This window comes from Drosophila ananassae, chromosome 3L (genome assembly GCF_017639315.1).
Source record: "Drosophila ananassae strain 14024-0371.13 chromosome 3L, ASM1763931v2, whole genome shotgun sequence".
Lineage (NCBI taxonomy): Eukaryota > Metazoa > Arthropoda > Insecta > Diptera > Drosophilidae > Drosophila > Drosophila ananassae.
In genome coordinates this window covers 4178642-4194163 of record NC_057929.1, presented here as the reverse complement: position 1 = coordinate 4194163, position 15522 = coordinate 4178642, and the positions used below count along the sequence as shown (strand labels likewise).

The 15522-nt window shown below is 45.9% G+C and overlaps 4 protein-coding genes across 11 annotated transcripts; 2 read left to right on the top strand and 2 right to left on the bottom strand.

The window, feature by feature from the left end:
- The first annotated feature begins 280 nt into the window (after positions 1 to 280).
- Positions 281 to 2596, top strand: LOC6495040 (DDB1- and CUL4-associated factor 11). Its single transcript, XM_001959149.4, has 7 exons — positions 281 to 574; positions 642 to 909; positions 967 to 1113; positions 1169 to 1711; positions 1775 to 1930; positions 1992 to 2098; positions 2152 to 2596. Exons 1-7 carry the CDS (start codon positions 386 to 388, stop codon positions 2272 to 2274), a joined length of 1533 nt encoding a protein of 510 aa, XP_001959185.1. The 5' UTR covers positions 281 to 385; the 3' UTR covers positions 2275 to 2596.
- Positions 2440 to 4665, bottom strand: LOC6495602 (PIN2/TERF1-interacting telomerase inhibitor 1). 2 transcript variants are annotated; one of them, XM_014907882.3, is made up of 3 exons: positions 4466 to 4665; positions 2978 to 4398; positions 2440 to 2835 (listed from the first exon to the last, which is right to left on the bottom strand). In XM_014907882.3, exons 1-3 carry the CDS (start codon positions 4536 to 4538, stop codon positions 2812 to 2814), a joined length of 1518 nt encoding a protein of 505 aa, XP_014763368.1. In that variant the 5' UTR covers positions 4539 to 4665; the 3' UTR covers positions 2440 to 2811. The 2 variants fall into 2 exon arrangements, with proteins under 2 accessions (XP_014763368.1, XP_001959184.1); XM_001959148.4 differs by having other exon boundaries at positions 2440 to 4398.
- A 55-nt stretch (positions 4666 to 4720) lies between these two features.
- On the top strand, positions 4721 to 9922 carry LOC6495041 (WASH complex subunit 2). Its single transcript, XM_001959147.4, has 4 exons — positions 4721 to 4935; positions 4994 to 5185; positions 5239 to 5378; positions 5432 to 9922. Exons 1-4 carry the CDS (start codon positions 4834 to 4836, stop codon positions 9555 to 9557), a joined length of 4560 nt encoding a protein of 1519 aa, XP_001959183.1. The 5' UTR covers positions 4721 to 4833; the 3' UTR covers positions 9558 to 9922.
- A 234-nt stretch (positions 9923 to 10156) lies between these two features.
- On the bottom strand, positions 10157 to 15346 carry LOC6495601. Of its 7 annotated transcripts, none has more exons than XM_014907880.3 (5): positions 14959 to 15346; positions 14367 to 14394; positions 12108 to 12590; positions 11408 to 11647; positions 10157 to 11347 (listed from the first exon to the last, which is right to left on the bottom strand). In XM_014907880.3, the coding sequence occupies exons 3-5, from the start codon at positions 12270 to 12272 to the stop codon at positions 10226 to 10228; spliced, it is 1527 nt and encodes a 508-aa protein (XP_014763366.1). In that variant the 5' UTR covers positions 12273 to 12590; positions 14367 to 14394; positions 14959 to 15346; the 3' UTR covers positions 10157 to 10225. The 7 variants fall into 7 exon arrangements, with proteins under 7 accessions (XP_014763366.1, XP_032306848.1, XP_014763367.1 ...); XM_032450957.2 differs by having other exon boundaries at positions 12108 to 12260; positions 14959 to 15345; XM_014907881.3 differs by having other exon boundaries at positions 12108 to 12257; positions 14959 to 15345.
- Positions 15347 to 15522: the final 176 nt, after the last annotated feature.

Genomic DNA, 15522 nt, shown 5'->3' with positions numbered 1-15522 from the left:
TTATTTATAACTGTTGCTTAATAAAACATTTCCCTCCGTTAATTCATCACAATTAAAAATGAATAAATATATATGTATTTAAATATTATGTTATTTCATAGAAAAGTTTTTGAAATCTTTATTAACAACATTTTAAAAAAGAAACAGTTTTATTTTCAATCTAAAAAGATACTCATCGATTTCGAAATTTTTTCAAACCGTTCCAGAAATGGGGGATAGATAGATAGTGTGACCAGCTGGTGGAGCCCCAAAACCCCAAAGGTATCAAATTGTGGTGACATTTCGATAATGTCCAAAATTTTGATAGCTAACTTTGAAGGGAAAATAGCTAAGTTGGCAACACAAGTTGTGTTCAATAACAAGAGGAAAAACGCAAATTAATATTATGGGGAATCAACTTGGGTTTTATATTAGCAGCGATGACGAGGAGGCATTTGATACATCGGACAGTGAGCTGGGCTTGAACGTCATAAATTTTACAGTGAATGCCATGGACATGGAGCTCCGATCTCCGTGCTATCACTCAAATGACCTGCCCGTGATTAGAAACAAACCCAATCTGGAGAAATTTCAGGTAATAATGAAATACCCCACCCCCACCGACCATAGAAAGTAATGCGGAGTATCGTTAATTTTCACAGAACACGGACATATATAAAGAGATAAGGGCCTCCAGTGGCCTTGTAAGCACAAATTCAGTCGAAAGCTGGAATCTGGTGCGTGCCCTTCAGCAGCGCGAGAACGGGCTGGCAGCTCCCCGCAACAGTTCATTTTCGGACAACCAAAAGCGTTACATCTCCAATCTGTATATACCAAATAAGAAGTCGCAGCGCCTAATGTCCCTGGACTCCAAAGTATTTGTGACGAAATTCAATCGTAGTGGCAGCAAGCTACTGACCGCATGCCAAGGTCAGAAATAGATTCGTGGTGCTTCCAAACACTTCTCTTACATTCCACCCATTGCAGATGGATTTGTGCGCATCTATGACGGCGCCAAGGGCACCTACCACCTCCTCAATCGCATTCGGGCCCGAGATGTCGAATGGAGCATCATCGACGCTGACTTCAGCCCCAATGGCCAGCACTTTGCGTACAGCACCTGGTCCAGATCATGTAAGGATGAAGGCAGAAACTTTCGGTTCTTTGTTTTTAAGGTTTCTTCTTTTAGTTTTCATCATGCCCGTGGATGGAAACGAGGACGACTGCCAGTGGATCGACGTCAACGGTCTGCCCCATCATCGCCTGGCCATTTTCTCGCTGCGCTATTCGCCCACGGGCGACAAAATCATTGGCGGGAGCAACAACGCCATGATCATTGTGACCGACATTCGCACACGTAATACTCAAATCTTACGCACCCACCGTATGCCTGGCACGGATGTGAATTGTGTCAGCTTTCTGCACGACAAGGATCCCAATGTGATAGTCGCTGGCTGCGACGACGGCCTACTCAAAGTGTATGACTTGCGTACCTCGTTCCGGTCACGAGAGCTCTCCAAGTCCGTAGCATCCTTTATTGGACACTTTGACGGCGTGACCTATATTGACTCGCGCAATGATGGCTACCATGTGCTGTCCAATTCCAAAGACCAAAGCATCAAAATCTGGGACATGAGGCAGCCCAGCAACCTCCGCAACCGCAGCCGTGCCAGGCAGCAGCAGTTAGACCTCGCCATGTGGGATTATCGCTGGAATCGTGTTCCACGGGAATGTAAGTTTTGTTTAAATATTTCTGGGTTATAATGTTCCCTTTAATTGACATTTTTGTTTGCAGTTTATAATCCGCACAAAGCCCTTGAGGGAGACTCTAGTATTATGACTTATCGCGGTCATAGGGTTACCAAAACATTACTCCGGGCCAAGTTCTCGCCCCTAGAGCAGACTGGTCAACGCTATATTTACACAGGCTGTGCCACTGGACGTATTATAAGTAAGTTTTAAAACTTAAATTATCATAAAATATCAAGCCTAATGGTTAAAATTCCATTCAGTTTACGATGTGCTAACTGGTAAGATTAAAGAGGCTATTGAAGGACATAGGAATGTGATAAGAGATCTGGACTGGCATCCGGACCGTGCAGAAATTGTGTCTGGCTCGGTAAGCAAACAACCAAATATATTGTCTTCCAGTTTTAAAGATCTCTCTTGCAGTGGGACACACATGTGCATCTGAACAACTTTAGTCGCAGCAACGCCAATCGCCTGCCAAAACCGGACAAGAGACCGTTGCGTCGTTCGCGTCGTTTGGCGAATCGCAATTTAACGCCAGACTAATGTTAACGTTAACATATTTCATAATTAGAGGGTAGGATCCCCGAACATTACCTGTTAAAAATGGACAGAGTACATTACATTCATTAAAATAAAAAACCACTTGCGCCGGTGAGCGAGTTGGGCTCCATCTTGGTTCTATGAAGAAGACTGAAGATAATGGAACAGTTTAAAGAGTTTTGTTCAGTTTAATTAATTTGTTACACATTAAAATGTAAACCAAGAAGCTTACAAACTACCTATACTAAGTTGTTTATGTACAAAACAATCATTATAAGAATCACGTTGAATTATATTTCGTTTGCTAAAACTATATACCCTGAAACGCAGATCTTTTCTTCACAGCTCGGATGGTGGCGCGCTTGACTTGTCCTGGATATCTTCTATGTTTCTTTTCTGTTTTTAGGGTATCAACGGAATCGTTTTTCCAAAGTTTTAAAATGCGCTCCTTGTCGCGATCATTCTGCACCACCTGCAAGTCAACATTCTCACTAAATCCGTATCCCTCGAGACTGGCCAGCGTCGAATTCGAAAATGCATTCAAGTCGAATAGTTGGAACTTGTCTGCGCAAAATTGAGAGATGATACAGATATTGAATGATTTTAGTCTTTCGTGGATTTCATCCAATGATAAGAGGTCTTCTGGAAGTTTTTTCTCGACAGACTGATCGCTATTATCGTCGGATCTCGCACTGGCACAACTTACTTCATCTCTTTGCTTCTTTTTCGATTCTTTTGGCTTTTTGAGTGGGGCCTCCTCGCCGACGAGTGGGTTAGCTTCGGACGAGGGATCTTCAGGTACGGACTCCGAGGATGCTTTGCTTTTTTTCTTTTTCTTTGAGGGCTTTTCATCTATTTCAGTTACTACTACTTCAGTTGCTTCCTCAGGCTCTTCTTTCGATCGTTTTTTGGATTTTTTCTTCTTTGAGGGCTCTTCGACTACCTCGCTTTTGACCACTGGGGCTTCATTTATGGGTTCTGATTTCTTTATTTCCGTTTCATCAACTTGATCTGCCAATTCCGACTTTTTACTCTTTTTCTTCTTTTTTGGGACAGGTTCTTCTTCGGCTACATTTTGGGACTCTTCCAATGGCTCGCTCATTTCACTTTTTTTCTTCTTTTTTGGAACAGGCTCGTCGGCAGCGTTTTGGGATTCTATCACCTCCTCGGGGCTTTCACTTTTGTTCTTCTTTTTCTTGCGCTTGGGCGGATTAGCGTCTTCTTGGGTCTCTTCTTTATCTTCTAAGCTTGTGGACTCTTCCACTGTTTCTTCCTGGGGTGAGGTTTTTGATTTTTTCTTTTTCTTTTGTTTGGGAGATGGTTCCACGACTTCCTCTACGACTTCAGGGAGGTCTTCCGCATTCCGTTCCTTGTCCTTCTTTTTCTTCTTCTTTTTAACCGGCTCCACCTGGTCACTTTCTTCAATTGTGTCTTCTTTCGAGTACTCATTTTGCAGTCCTACTTTTGTATCACTGGATGTATCTTCCGTGGTAGTATTGCCCAACCCGTTCTTGAGTCGGTTCTTCACAGCCTCCATTTTTTGCTTAAAATAATCAGTTACGGAAACTCCCGCGCTCAACGTTTGCACCCCTCCGAAGTTGGGATTCACTTCCTTTTCCTCCTTCGACACCTCTACTTGGACTGGAGTCCACTCCACATTAGATGTATCCTTCTTGCCAAAGATATTGGCCAAATCTTTTTCGCTGTACTGCGACAAGTCCTTGCCGCGAGTGAACTTCTTGTAGTGTACCCGGGCCTTGCTCTGCTTGGACTTCTCCTCCAGCGACATTCCGCTGATGTTCTCCTTCAGCTTCTTCTTAGTTGGCGCCTCAGTCTCTGGGGCCTTGAAGCCAAAACCCATCGGCTTAGCCTCCTCCTCAGACTCGGACTCTTTGCCGTTGGAAGCAGTGTTGTCATTGGAGTCACCGTTCAGGGATTTCAGTAAGCCGTTGAAGCCCTCCTCGTGAATGGTCCACTGATCGTCCCTCGCCTCGTAACCCAATCCGTCGGCGTCGTTCTTGAACCGCACACGAACGAATTCCTGACTTCCATCCTCGTTGGCGCCTAGTCCTTTGCCCTTGGACCAGCCCATCTTCTCTAGCATCTTGGTGCCAAATCGATTTTCATCTAAAAATGTAGTTTGAAGCAAAATTACTTCACTGACACATGATACTCAAATCACCCATTACTTTACCTTCATAGAGTGCTTTGCCACGGGGACACAAATTGTATCGCTTGCGGCGACGTGGTTCCGCTAACATAGCCATTGCGGAAAAATAATTGTCGCTATTTTAATCACAAATAAGTAATAAATACAATTCGCATGAGAGTTTCAACACGTGCTGTTATTTTCTTATAAATAGAGATGGCAAGTGAACCGATATTTCCGCGCTCTCCAAATCGCATCTCTAGCCGTATCGATATCACAATTGTAGGGTTCATCAACACTTAATGAATCTCGTGAGGCAGCACGAATAAAAACCCATCTCTATTATCAAATACCAGTGTTTTTGTTGCATTGTTTATTAATTTTTCGATTTGGATATCTGCACTGCACCGATAATGGATATAAGTGCAGATGTAGAGCAGATCATAGCCAAGGCGCCGAATTGGAACATCGAGGGTGACGTCGCCCTCTTGGAGTTGATGAAGCGCATTTCCCAGGTCAGTGGCTACATGAATTATTTATCAACATACAAGTTGTTATCTTTATTTTCCAAAGAATTTGAAAGAAAGGGGTGAGAAGACTTCACGCAACTTTCAAGAGTTCGAGACCAGCGTCAAACGTGCAGATATAGCCCTTAACAATGCCACGAACAGCTTGCGCGCCCTCCAGTTTGGTCATCAGTTTGTGGAATATAGGGTGGAAGATGTTAAGGACGAAGATTTGGCCATGCCCCAGGTTAAAAAGAAGGTGCGTAGCTTGCTGTACACTGAAAGGTATTAAATATCATTGTGTTCTTGCAGCCTGAGACCCCACCCATGAGCTCGGAGGAAATGGGCAAAAAGTTTTTGGAGAACAACTTGAAAATGCTCCGCAAGAACTACGAACCGGTGACCATCGAAGTGCCGGATTCAGATGACGAGGATGCACCAGTCACCACTACGTATGTATTATTTACTTCTATAACATATAGAATATTACAATTTTACCTTATAGCACGGTGTTCCGAGCCAAAGATCCGTACGACGCCATTCCACTGCCTTATATTATTGGATCTAAAGAGTGGAATGATCACAAATACGCTGGACTTTATGACAGTAGAGAAAATAGTGAGGATGAAAGGTCTGAAGAGTTCTCCTCAAGTTCATCTGATGAGAGGGAACCTGTACCAAAGGCCACCCCAACAACAAAGCTTGCGAACAAACCCGTTGAGCCTCACTTGTCGGACTCCTCTTCATTAGCCTCGTTGGCTAAGGAACCAACACTTATATCTCCTTCGAAGGTCCCCAATCTTCTTCCTGTAACATCAACGTTACCGGCTGGTCCGGTCACGGAGCCTGCCCCAAGGTCTTCACAGCCGCGTCCCATTATAAGCAGTCAAAGGAACCCGCATGAGCATGATATGTTTGCGGCGCTGCGGCAATCACCGCCAAGCGATGATCCGCCATCGACTTCCTCCTCCCCAAGATCTTCACCAGCTTTTGGCAATGCTCCTGGGCGGATGCCAAAGGTATCGACGGCATCGATCAGTTCCAGTAGCAACAGCCCGGCACATCAACCGCCACCAATACTCTTTGATGAAGCCATTGCCCCCCCGACCTCCAAGGCAGCTCAGTCCCCAGAAACTCCCAAGCCAGCTGAAATCAAGCCAAGCCAAGTTAAGCGCAAGCCTGTGAATATTTTCAGCGATGATGAATTTAATTCGTTTATGTCGGAAATCACACAGAAGGTGCAAGCTAAGGCAGGAAACAGTTCAAATAACACACCAACTGAGACTGTGAGTCCCAGTAAGGGTTTGCCAAAGAAAACACAGCCTGAAGCGCAGAAAGTTACATCGGAAAGTCCTACAAAAATAAATCCAATTGCTCCAACACCCTCTGTACCGAAACGAGTGAATTTATTTGATGATAGCCCACCTTTAAGTCCAACACCTACCCCCAGCTCGACATCGACATCAAGAGAAATCCCACCTAAGGCCGCCGAAAAGATTCCAATCAAATCCCATTCTCATGATGCTCCTGCCTCAAGAACAATGCAGACAAGTGACCTTCCGTCTAAGAAACCACCAAAAGGATTGCCGAAATCATTATTTGATGATGATTTGGAGGACGACGACTTCTTGAGTTCATTTAACCCGAAACCAAAGCCACCAGAACAAAAACAAAAACCAAAATCCCTATTTGATGATGATGATTTGGATGTAGATGATATTTTTACCAAACCATCCACTAAACCAAACACTCTCTCAAACAAAGTAGCAGGCAAATCCAGCTTATTTGATGACGATGACCAAGATGATGTCACGGATTTGTTTGGCTCCAAGAAACTAACCACAAAGAAACCCGAAGAGTCCCCGCCAAAGACTCTGCTTGAAAAAAGGGCTGAAGTTCCATCTCCCATCGTCCATAAAAAAGGTCTGTTTGACGATATTGAGGATGAAGATTTGTTTGGGACACCAAAGGCTAAGAATTTGTTTGCGAGAAATGAGAAGATTCTCCCTGTTTCACCAGAAAAAGCTCAAGGGGATGTAGAACAAGAAAGTGATTTCAAAGAGATTAAAAAAAAGGCATTTGAGAACAAAGATTTTAGTCAAGTAGTACCGGATGATACGCCGATTCCCATTCTTAAGGATAACACTCAAACCACTGTAAGTGTAGACACACAAGAGGCTAAGGATGAGTTATTCCCTGCCGTCCCTCAATCAGCTTCCAAAAAACCTACTGATTTGTTTAAGGACGATTTCAGTGATGATGATTCATTCTTGACAATGTCAAAGCCCAAGGCTAAGCCTCAAGACTCTAGTGAGAAGAAACCAACGATCAAACCTGTTGAAAGGAAGTCAGTGCCTCAAAGGCAAGACATTCCTATTCCACAAAGCGAACCAGATAAGTTATTTAGTGAAGAAATAGTCGAAGATGACACCTTTTTGGATGAATCCAAGCCGAAGAGTAATCCAAATGCCCCTGAAAATACAAAGAAAATTATTGAACCAACTGAAGATTTGATCAAAAATATTGGTCCGGAGGAGATTCCGACGGATCAGATAGATACAGATCCAGTTAAGAAACAAAATGATAGCTTAGCAGACACGTTCTCCCCAATCTCCGAGACCCCACCGCCCGACGACCATCAAAAGGATCAAGATCCAGTTATCGCAATGGTGGCCGATATAACCAATAAGTCACCGAAAGCAGAGTCCAAGCCGCGTCCTGCAGCGGATCTTGCCGCAGCTCAGCAGATTATGCAGAACTACACAAGCCTCTTTTCTGAAGAACCGCCCGATGATAGCGAGTTTTTCCAGACGCTCGGAAGCAGCGGATTGAGCAGCTTAAGTGCCTCAAAAATCTTTGACCACGAACAGGACTTCTTTGAACCAGCTTTGCCCAAGGTTCCAAGTGTCACTAAATCATCTGTGGTGTCACCAAGCGAAGTCCTCCCTTCGCCATCCGATTATGGAGGCATGCGCTTGTTCAGTGATGTTCCTCCCGAAGACATTGACGAAGTAGAGCCAGAAAAGAATGTGGAATCTCAAAAGGTTCAGTCCTCGTCCACCACCACCCGTATTCATACGATTTTCTATGACGATTTTAGTGAAACAGCTAGGGCAGGAACAGTGCCCACAACTCCGATACATTCCGGGTTCGAGGAGAAGCCACCTCCAGCCGACGAGCCCGATCGTAGCAAAGGGAAGGAAGCCTCTGAATTGCCAACTCCGACATCTCCTGTAAAGAAACTTAAAATGCCCAACATCAATATCAATGTGCAGGCCCTGCTTCCTGGCTCAGGAGTTCGGCCCAAAGTACTCAAAAAGCAAGTGACTCCGCATTCGGAAGAAGAAGCTGCCGTTCCAACCCAGGCTGAAATCTTAGTAACTAGCCCAAAGGAACCTGTCACTCCCCAATCGGTGACAGACGGTGGTCTGCAGCATGTAAACAAGACCCGTGCCCGGGGACCCCCACGCCGACGACCCTCGACCAGAAAGGGAAGAAAGGAAAACTATGAGAAGAGCTTGCTAGAAGATGAAAGGATAAATCAAGAAGAGGAAGGATCAACTTCCGCCCAGCCAGCTTCAAAACCGAATTTGTTATCTTCTCCGGGAGCCCTTTTCGACGAGCCTCCAGAGGATCTTCCTACACCCGAGAAGGCCCCAGTTATTACCAAAAAACCTACTCCTCCCACGATAACTAAATCTTTCTTGGATAGCCCCGATGAAGATGATTTTCTATTCAATCCTGTCAAGAAACAGTCATCTGTCGTGGCAAAACCAGTTTCAATTCCAACCAATTCAACAACTGCAATTCATAACGAGCCTCCAGAGGATAAAGCACCACTAAAAGTTCCAACTAGCCGGAAGAATGTATCCTTTTTGGACAGCTCAGATGAAGATGATTCTCTGTTTAAAACAGAGAACATACGGCCGCCGGTGGGAAGGATAGCTCCTCCTGTGGCAAAATCTATTGCTAGCGATACTTCGAAGGATCTACCGAAGAATATCATGATTCCAAAGGCAGGAAGCTCCTTTTTGGATAGCGACAACGAAGATGTTTCACAGTTTTCGTCAGTGAAGCCTCTGTCAGTTCCTCCAGCCATGCCAAAGCCGGCTTTGGCGACCGAGACGGTTTCTGCTCCTGAAAGGAATGTATTTGCTCCCCCCAATCCCTTGAGGACAAATGAGCCACCTAAATCCCAATCCAAAACAGCCCCAATAAAATCCATCAAATTATTCGACGACAGCGATGATGATGACGACCTGTTTGCCACATCAAGTGTGCCTGCACCCGTTCCCACTGCCCAGACCACCTCCCAACCAACTTTGCAAAGAAAACCGCCATCCAAGCCGAAGGCTTCTCTGTTCAGCAGCGATGAAGATGACCAACTGATTCCTGCCAAGACAGCTCCCAAGAAGAAACTGCCCATCAAGACGACCAAAAGTCTCTTCAGCGACGATGACGATGATGATGATCTGTTTGGAGGAGGGGGATCTACTTCCAAAGCTGGCACCTCCAAGCAGACGAGGGCTTCAAGCCGTTCTGTTACTAAACCCGCTCCCAGCAAGACCTCCACAGCGGGCTCCGCAAAAACTCCCAGCGATAATCCCCTAGCCGATTTGCTTTTTGAGTGAAAACATTATTGCCTTTTATTACAAATATGTACAATTGTCGATCTGTGGATGGTTAGACTGTCGATCAGAGTATTGTTATCCGTATTTCTAGTAACTAAAATAAACAATGAATATCAATTCCGATGAGCGGTCGATTCTTAAAACTAATAACTTGGGGTTTCGTTGTGATCTGGTCACAAGATAGTCGATGATTTAACCAGTTATTCTATAGCTACGTCTACAACCTCGCTATTTGCAGAATCAATTGTTTGAAAAAGCAATTATTTCAATGTTTGTGTGTCTGATGGAAAACAGGTTCCCTATTTGATCTTTTGAACTAATTGCGATGATAGCTTCCTTTATTTACAATAAAAATTGTTAGGAAAGAGTGCGAAAAAGCAGGTTCTTCTGCTTAAATTTGTGACTTAGATGTATTCTATGTAGTTTTTATTTTTAGCACACACTTATGAGAACTCTAATTCGCAAATATTGCTTGCCATAAACGTAGCATTTGATTCTCCCAGTGTAACGTTAGTCTACGAACTGAAACTGAGTTAGTTTGTGGCTCTTTGGTCGTTATTCCGAGGAATCTCATTCTAGATCGAGCAGGTCTTAAAATTACTGAGCGTAACCTAGGGGCTGACTGATGGTCAAGTCCTGGAGCGTCAAGGACTTGGCTCGGGAGTGCCTCAAAGGGCCACATCGCGATACTTCCGGTAGTCGTCGGACTCGTTACCCAGTGACAGTTTGCTGTTGGCTGTGATGTACGGATTGGCGTAATTGGCGTAGCCGAATCCTCCGTAATACTGCAGCTGTTGGCTGTGAGTGGATCCGCGCCTCTGCAGCGGCTGGGCCAAAACAGTTCCCGCAAATCCTCCCGTGGAACTGCAGTTGGATGGCCTTCTGTATATCCCTCCAGGCTGATGGAGTAGCTGTTGCTGCTGCTGTTGTTGGTGGAGCAACATGGCCAGGTAGTATTGCTGCTGCTGCGTGTAGTTTTGGAGCAGATTGTTTCCGTAGGCGGTCAGGTCGTTCTGCACCTTACTGATCCCGTCCAGGTTCTCCAGGGAGACGCAGTTACGGGATAGCTTGCCAGGAGGCGGCTGCTTGTGGCTGCCCCGAGGCCGATTGCCTCGCTGGTGAGCAGGTGGTGGCGTCACCTGCTTCGGCTCAATGGAACAGTAAATGGGATCATTGCTGGCTGACCCAATCAACGAGGGAGGTGACGGCCGGTGGGAGTCCTGGAGATTGTTCTTCAAATCATCGATAGTGATGTTGAAGTATTTGGCGTTCTTGTCCTCAGTATCCAGGACATGACGCGGATTGTACATGCCGGGGAGAGTGCAGCGCAGATCCATCAGAGACTGGGCCCGATGTCCGCCAGGTGCTCCTCCAGCGCCACCCCGTTGCATCAATGTGGCATTGTTGAACTGCTGTGCCAAGGCTGGAGCAAACATGCTGGCGTTGAACTCGTTTTGCGATCCAAAAGCCTGGCTCCCGGCCAGCTGGTTGTTCAGTCCCAGCCCCAATGGCATCTTGGCCGCCGTCTCGTCGCATAGCTGGTAGCCGGCATTCTCAAACCCGCTCAGACGCTGGCTGGAGCGGCGGGAGTCCGCCTTGTTCATCGGGACACTAGGCGCCGGCGTCTGCAGGGACAGGCGAGTGGCCAGGCCCTGCAGCTGGCTGAGCACCTGCGTCTCCCGGCGCCACCGAATACCCGTGGGAATAACGCAGATCAGAGCAAAGCAGTTGATTATTAGACGGATCAGGTAGGATGTCAGTTCCGTCAGTCCATGTACCGATTGGAGACCCTGGATTGGGGATAATTTATAAATAGATTACAAATACCAGTAATCAGGCTAGACACTTACCCAGTGCTGTGTGGTCATGATCATGACGAAGACCAACTCGGGAATAGAGAGCAGGCCAATTATGCCCGACCAGGCGAAGAGGGGCCAGCACAGCCCACTGACCAGCCCGTGGATGAGGATCGTGGTGGCCACAAACATGACGAAGTAGAGCGAACAGAGAGTGTAGGCAGCAAAGGGCAGCTCCCCGTGGGCCTCCAGTATCCAAGACACCTCGCACGAGAAGGCCCCCAGGTAGACGATCTGCAGGTGGGGAATTCGCGGAAAGCAGAAACGGGCAGAGAAATGGAAATTAACCGAGATTCGTATTCAAAGAAAAGCGAAAACATAAATCAGGCGATGGCAGACATCAGACAGAAGATGTAGATGTGTACAAAAACCGGAGACAACTTTGCTCCGCAACCATCCATCAATCAATTAATGAGCACCCATAGCCTCCTCATCCTCCTCCTGGTACCTCTGACTCGACTCGACTGTCAACTTCGATGCCAACAAAAAGCATAAAGATGAAATTTTTACATCTGGCACGATGTGATGCAGAAAACGATTTCATTTCATTTTCACTTAATGGAGCAAACATTTTTTCACACTGATAACGGTAACCGACAGTCATGACACATGGCGGAGTAGGAGTCGGGGAGTAGATGATGTGATGAGCATATATCACCTAAAAAGTGGAATTTCTGTACGATTTTGCACTTACCAGCAAGAGAACGGCAACCACGCAGCAGATAATGAATAGATTCGCCTTTATGAAGCGCTCCATAATGCGTTCGTTCCAAAAGTTTTGTATGCTATTGCCGTTGCCCGGCGGCCGCTTCTTCAATGAGGACGGCGACTGCTTTTCACTGGCCTTCTGATAATTCATTATTCGTGTTTTGGTTTCGGTTGGGATTGCGATTGCGATTGCGGTTGTTGTCGATGATCGTGGAAGATATGTATGCGTTCAGACAGGTGTGAGTGCGGTTTCGTAGAGAAACTATGCTGGATGCTAGCTGAGGAGGGTGGTGGCCTTGGCTCCCCTTCGGGAGCAGGTCAGTGGTGCGATGCGGGGCGATGCGAAGCGATAGTTATGCGGAGTTCTAGTTCTGGGGTTTATGTTTGAATGGGTTTCGAGTCCAGACCGCTTGTGGGTTGAATGAAAGCGTTAAGCGGCCTAATTGAGCCGTGTCATGCTAGGTTGGTGCTGAAATGAGAATTCGAATGAGTGCCGAGCAGCTCTTCAGATGAGTTCAGTTCGATACCCAAACAAAAGACTTAAGCAACGAACTTGTTTTGGATGCTTCACATATTTCCGTAAAAAAAAAAAAAAAAAGACCAACACCACCAAAGAAACACACAAAGTAGCACTCACAGTCCAGCGTCGACTAACGGCCTGTGCTATATTATTTAGAAGATTTTCACTTTTCTACAAAGCCAGTTCGTCGACCAGGTCTTTTGTTGTCTTGTCTATATGCTTTGGCAAATATTTTAACCCCACACAAATAGTGAAGTGTGCTAACCGAAACGAGAAGCTTCTGCTTAAATGCAGGCTATGTCTGGCAGATGTATGCTTCTGCCAGTTACCTGTTGCCTTATGTCACGACAAATGAATTCGCAAGCTTGGCTAAACCCAAATCAATTAATCAATTACACATGACAACAAAATTAGAACGAGGAGAGAGAGGAAAAAAGGTTATGTTTGAATTTCAGACTGTAGATTGAGGTGTCAATTGTCTCATTGTTGCAATTAAATTAAATTCCACTAAAGTAAAAATATAATAATAACATAATTAAGACACACACTCAATAAAAAGTAAGAGATTTATGTGCGATCATGTGTAAGCCAATTATCTGATGGATTTGCCGTCAAAATCATGCTGTTGAGTGTAAGCAATTGAGACGCCTCGCCAACACATCACTCTGAGCCCAGTTAGCGGCTTAGTCAGATACGGTAATCTGCCCATAATAGACAAGCGTCATCAAAATAGTGGCGACGAACTTGCTGCCAATGTTGTCAGCACGCAGGTGCGCCAGCGACGGCAACATGATGCGACGATCCACCTCGCGTGCGTGTGCGGAGGCGTCTCCCCTTGAGAAGGTGCTTGGGATGTGGGAATGGGTGGGCTTAGCTCGACTTGGGTTGGGTGCCACCACCGCCTGTGAATGCTACTCCAAAAATGGAGCGACGCGCCGGATATGCGCACCTTAAATCGTTGGACGCTTACTTGCCCCCCATTGACATTCCGCCAACGTTGCAAAGCAAGTGGCTTTCTTCGTTGGCCGGAAAGAATTGCAAGCCAACAACTTCTTTTTATTGCTAATTAGCTGGACAAACTCATTCTCGTTGGGTTGTCCGGTTTTTCGGGGGCAGAGCTGTCGTCGCAATTGAAACGGGTTTTCGGCGGAAGGTCTGTCGGCCATTAGCACTCAAAAGTGGCAAGAAGGCAGGCAGGCAGGGAAAGGTGGTAAGGTGGAAAGGCGGCAGTCGAATTCGCAGCGCCCTTGACTGACTGCCACACCCATGAGGAGCGACCCCTTGCCACTGGCATGTATCTCGTGATTACGAAATTATGCAGATCCAAACATAATTTTCTGTGAACCCGGTGTGACCGAAAAAATGCGAGTAGCATTTCAAAATATTTTGCATTGTTTGGCCTGGCACTGTGGCAAATTAAATTAATTTTATTATTGTTATCCATAATGCTAGGCTTGCAGCAGCTTCATGACGAGTTCAATAGCATAAGTGCAACAATGGACAACAGTAACAGGCTCTGCCCCAGGCCAGTGAATGCATGAATGAGCAACAATGCAGCAACTAAGTTATGCAAATTGTTATTATGAAGCCGATGTAAATCGAAATGGAATCGAAATGAAATGAAATGAAAAGCCCAATGCGTTACCGTTATGCTGTGCGTTTCAAAATGCAATCATCTATTATGATATATAAATACAACATGTATCGGAGCGATGTAAAATGTACCTTTCACTTCGCATTATTATTGCCGGAGCTGGATTCAGAGCCAAGACATCCCAAGCAGTTACAACAGGCAGAAGAAAAGATACCAAAAAGTATGTGAATAAATGGAAAATAAGCACGGATCGTAGAAATTATCAGTGAAGCAAGAAACGATTTCTCAGCGACACACACGCTCCCCCAGATACGCACTCACACACACACCCGTCCGTCCGGCGAAATTGTTCAGAGTTGAGTCATGCCGAGTACCCAACCCAAGGCACAAAAAACACAAAAAACATTCAAAGTTGTCGCTCATGCAAATTGCGTCGCCCCGACTTTGTGGGAGACTCTGGCTCTGGATCAGGCCTTGCCTTTATGGGACGTTCTTGGCACTTTTACTCACACAAACCGATTAAGCCGGAGAACTCGTTTCGAACATCATCGCACAAAAGCGAAATGCGCTCGTCCACAATTATGGTTTGATTGTTATTTAATTGTACAACGGTTAGGCCACAGGCACCAGGTCAAGTCGTCAACTCTGACTGGCCGGACGGGACGTGAGAACAGCGGAGCCACACCATATGTGTGGCTAACAGATAAACTGCGGGTCACTCACTCGCACTCGTGAAAAACCGTAACAGAGCCGCACTGCTAACGGTACACGTTCCAACTTGGCGCGCTCGCAACAGTTAAAAGTGAAATTCAAAAGACTGAGGAAACGAACTTCGCCACCGAACGATATATGTATGTATTTATGCCTGTCCGCGCGTGAGGTAAGCGTGCGCTACCGCTACGACGGCTGTTTGGCAACTGAAATGTTGTAGTATTCCAGCCCCATGTCTTCAACCCGAACCCAAGCTCTGCTCTGCTCTATGCCGTCCTCTGCCGGTCTGTCGTTCGGTTGATTTAAATTTTTCTTTTTTCCTGTTGGTTTCGTTTGTTTTGCGGTATGCTGCAGCAAGTTCACTCGCTTGACTCTTGTTCCAACAATTAAAACTTAATTTCTAACTGGCATTGGATGCTGACTGGCTGGAGGTGGGCTGGCTGCCTGGATGGAGCATACCCCGGCATTGGCATTAGCATAATTTCGGTGTCCAGAAACAAAGCCCAGACGAAAATGAGGCCTAACGGTCATACTTTTGTTTGGGCCAGCTTTTACGCCTGATAACAAATGGCTTGG

What these genes read in the sequence shown, in the direction of transcription:
- LOC6495041 (XM_001959147.4), top strand. Translation starts at nt 4,834, where the DNA reads ATGGATATAAGTGCAGATGTAGAGCAGATCATAGCCAAGGCGCCGAAT. An exon ending in TGCCCCAGGTTAAAAAGAAG is followed by an intron (nt 5,186 to 5,238) that starts GTGCGTAGCTTG and finishes GTGTTCTTGCAG; the next exon opens with CCTGAGACCCCACCCATGAG. An exon ending in GATGCACCAGTCACCACTAC is followed by an intron (nt 5,379 to 5,431) that starts GTATGTATTATT and finishes TTTACCTTATAG; the next exon opens with CACGGTGTTCCGAGCCAAAG.
- LOC6495601 (XM_014907878.3), bottom strand. Translation starts at nt 12,272, where the DNA reads ATGAATTATCAGAAGGCCAGTGAAAAGCAGTCGCCGTCCTCATTGAAG. An exon ending in TGGTTGCCGTTCTCTTGCTG is followed by an intron (nt 11,648 to 12,107) that starts GTAAGTGCAAAA and finishes CCCCACCTGCAG; the next exon opens with ATCGTCTACCTGGGGGCCTT. An exon ending in TCATGACCACACAGCACTGG is followed by an intron (nt 11,348 to 11,407) that starts GTAAGTGTCTAG and finishes TCCCCAATCCAG; the next exon opens with GGTCTCCAATCGGTACATGG.
- LOC6495602 (XM_001959148.4), bottom strand. Translation starts at nt 4,538, where the DNA reads ATGGCTATGTTAGCGGAACCACGTCGCCGCAAGCGATACAATTTGTGT. An exon ending in TGGCAAAGCACTCTATGAAG is followed by an intron (nt 4,399 to 4,465) that starts GTAAAGTAATGG and finishes CTACATTTTTAG; the next exon opens with ATGAAAATCGATTTGGCACC.
- LOC6495040 (XM_001959149.4), top strand. Translation starts at nt 386, where the DNA reads ATGGGGAATCAACTTGGGTTTTATATTAGCAGCGATGACGAGGAGGCA. An exon ending in GAATCGTGTTCCACGGGAAT is followed by an intron (nt 1,712 to 1,774) that starts GTAAGTTTTGTT and finishes TTTTGTTTGCAG; the next exon opens with TTTATAATCCGCACAAAGCC. An exon ending in TGCCACTGGACGTATTATAA is followed by an intron (nt 1,931 to 1,991) that starts GTAAGTTTTAAA and finishes AATTCCATTCAG; the next exon opens with TTTACGATGTGCTAACTGGT.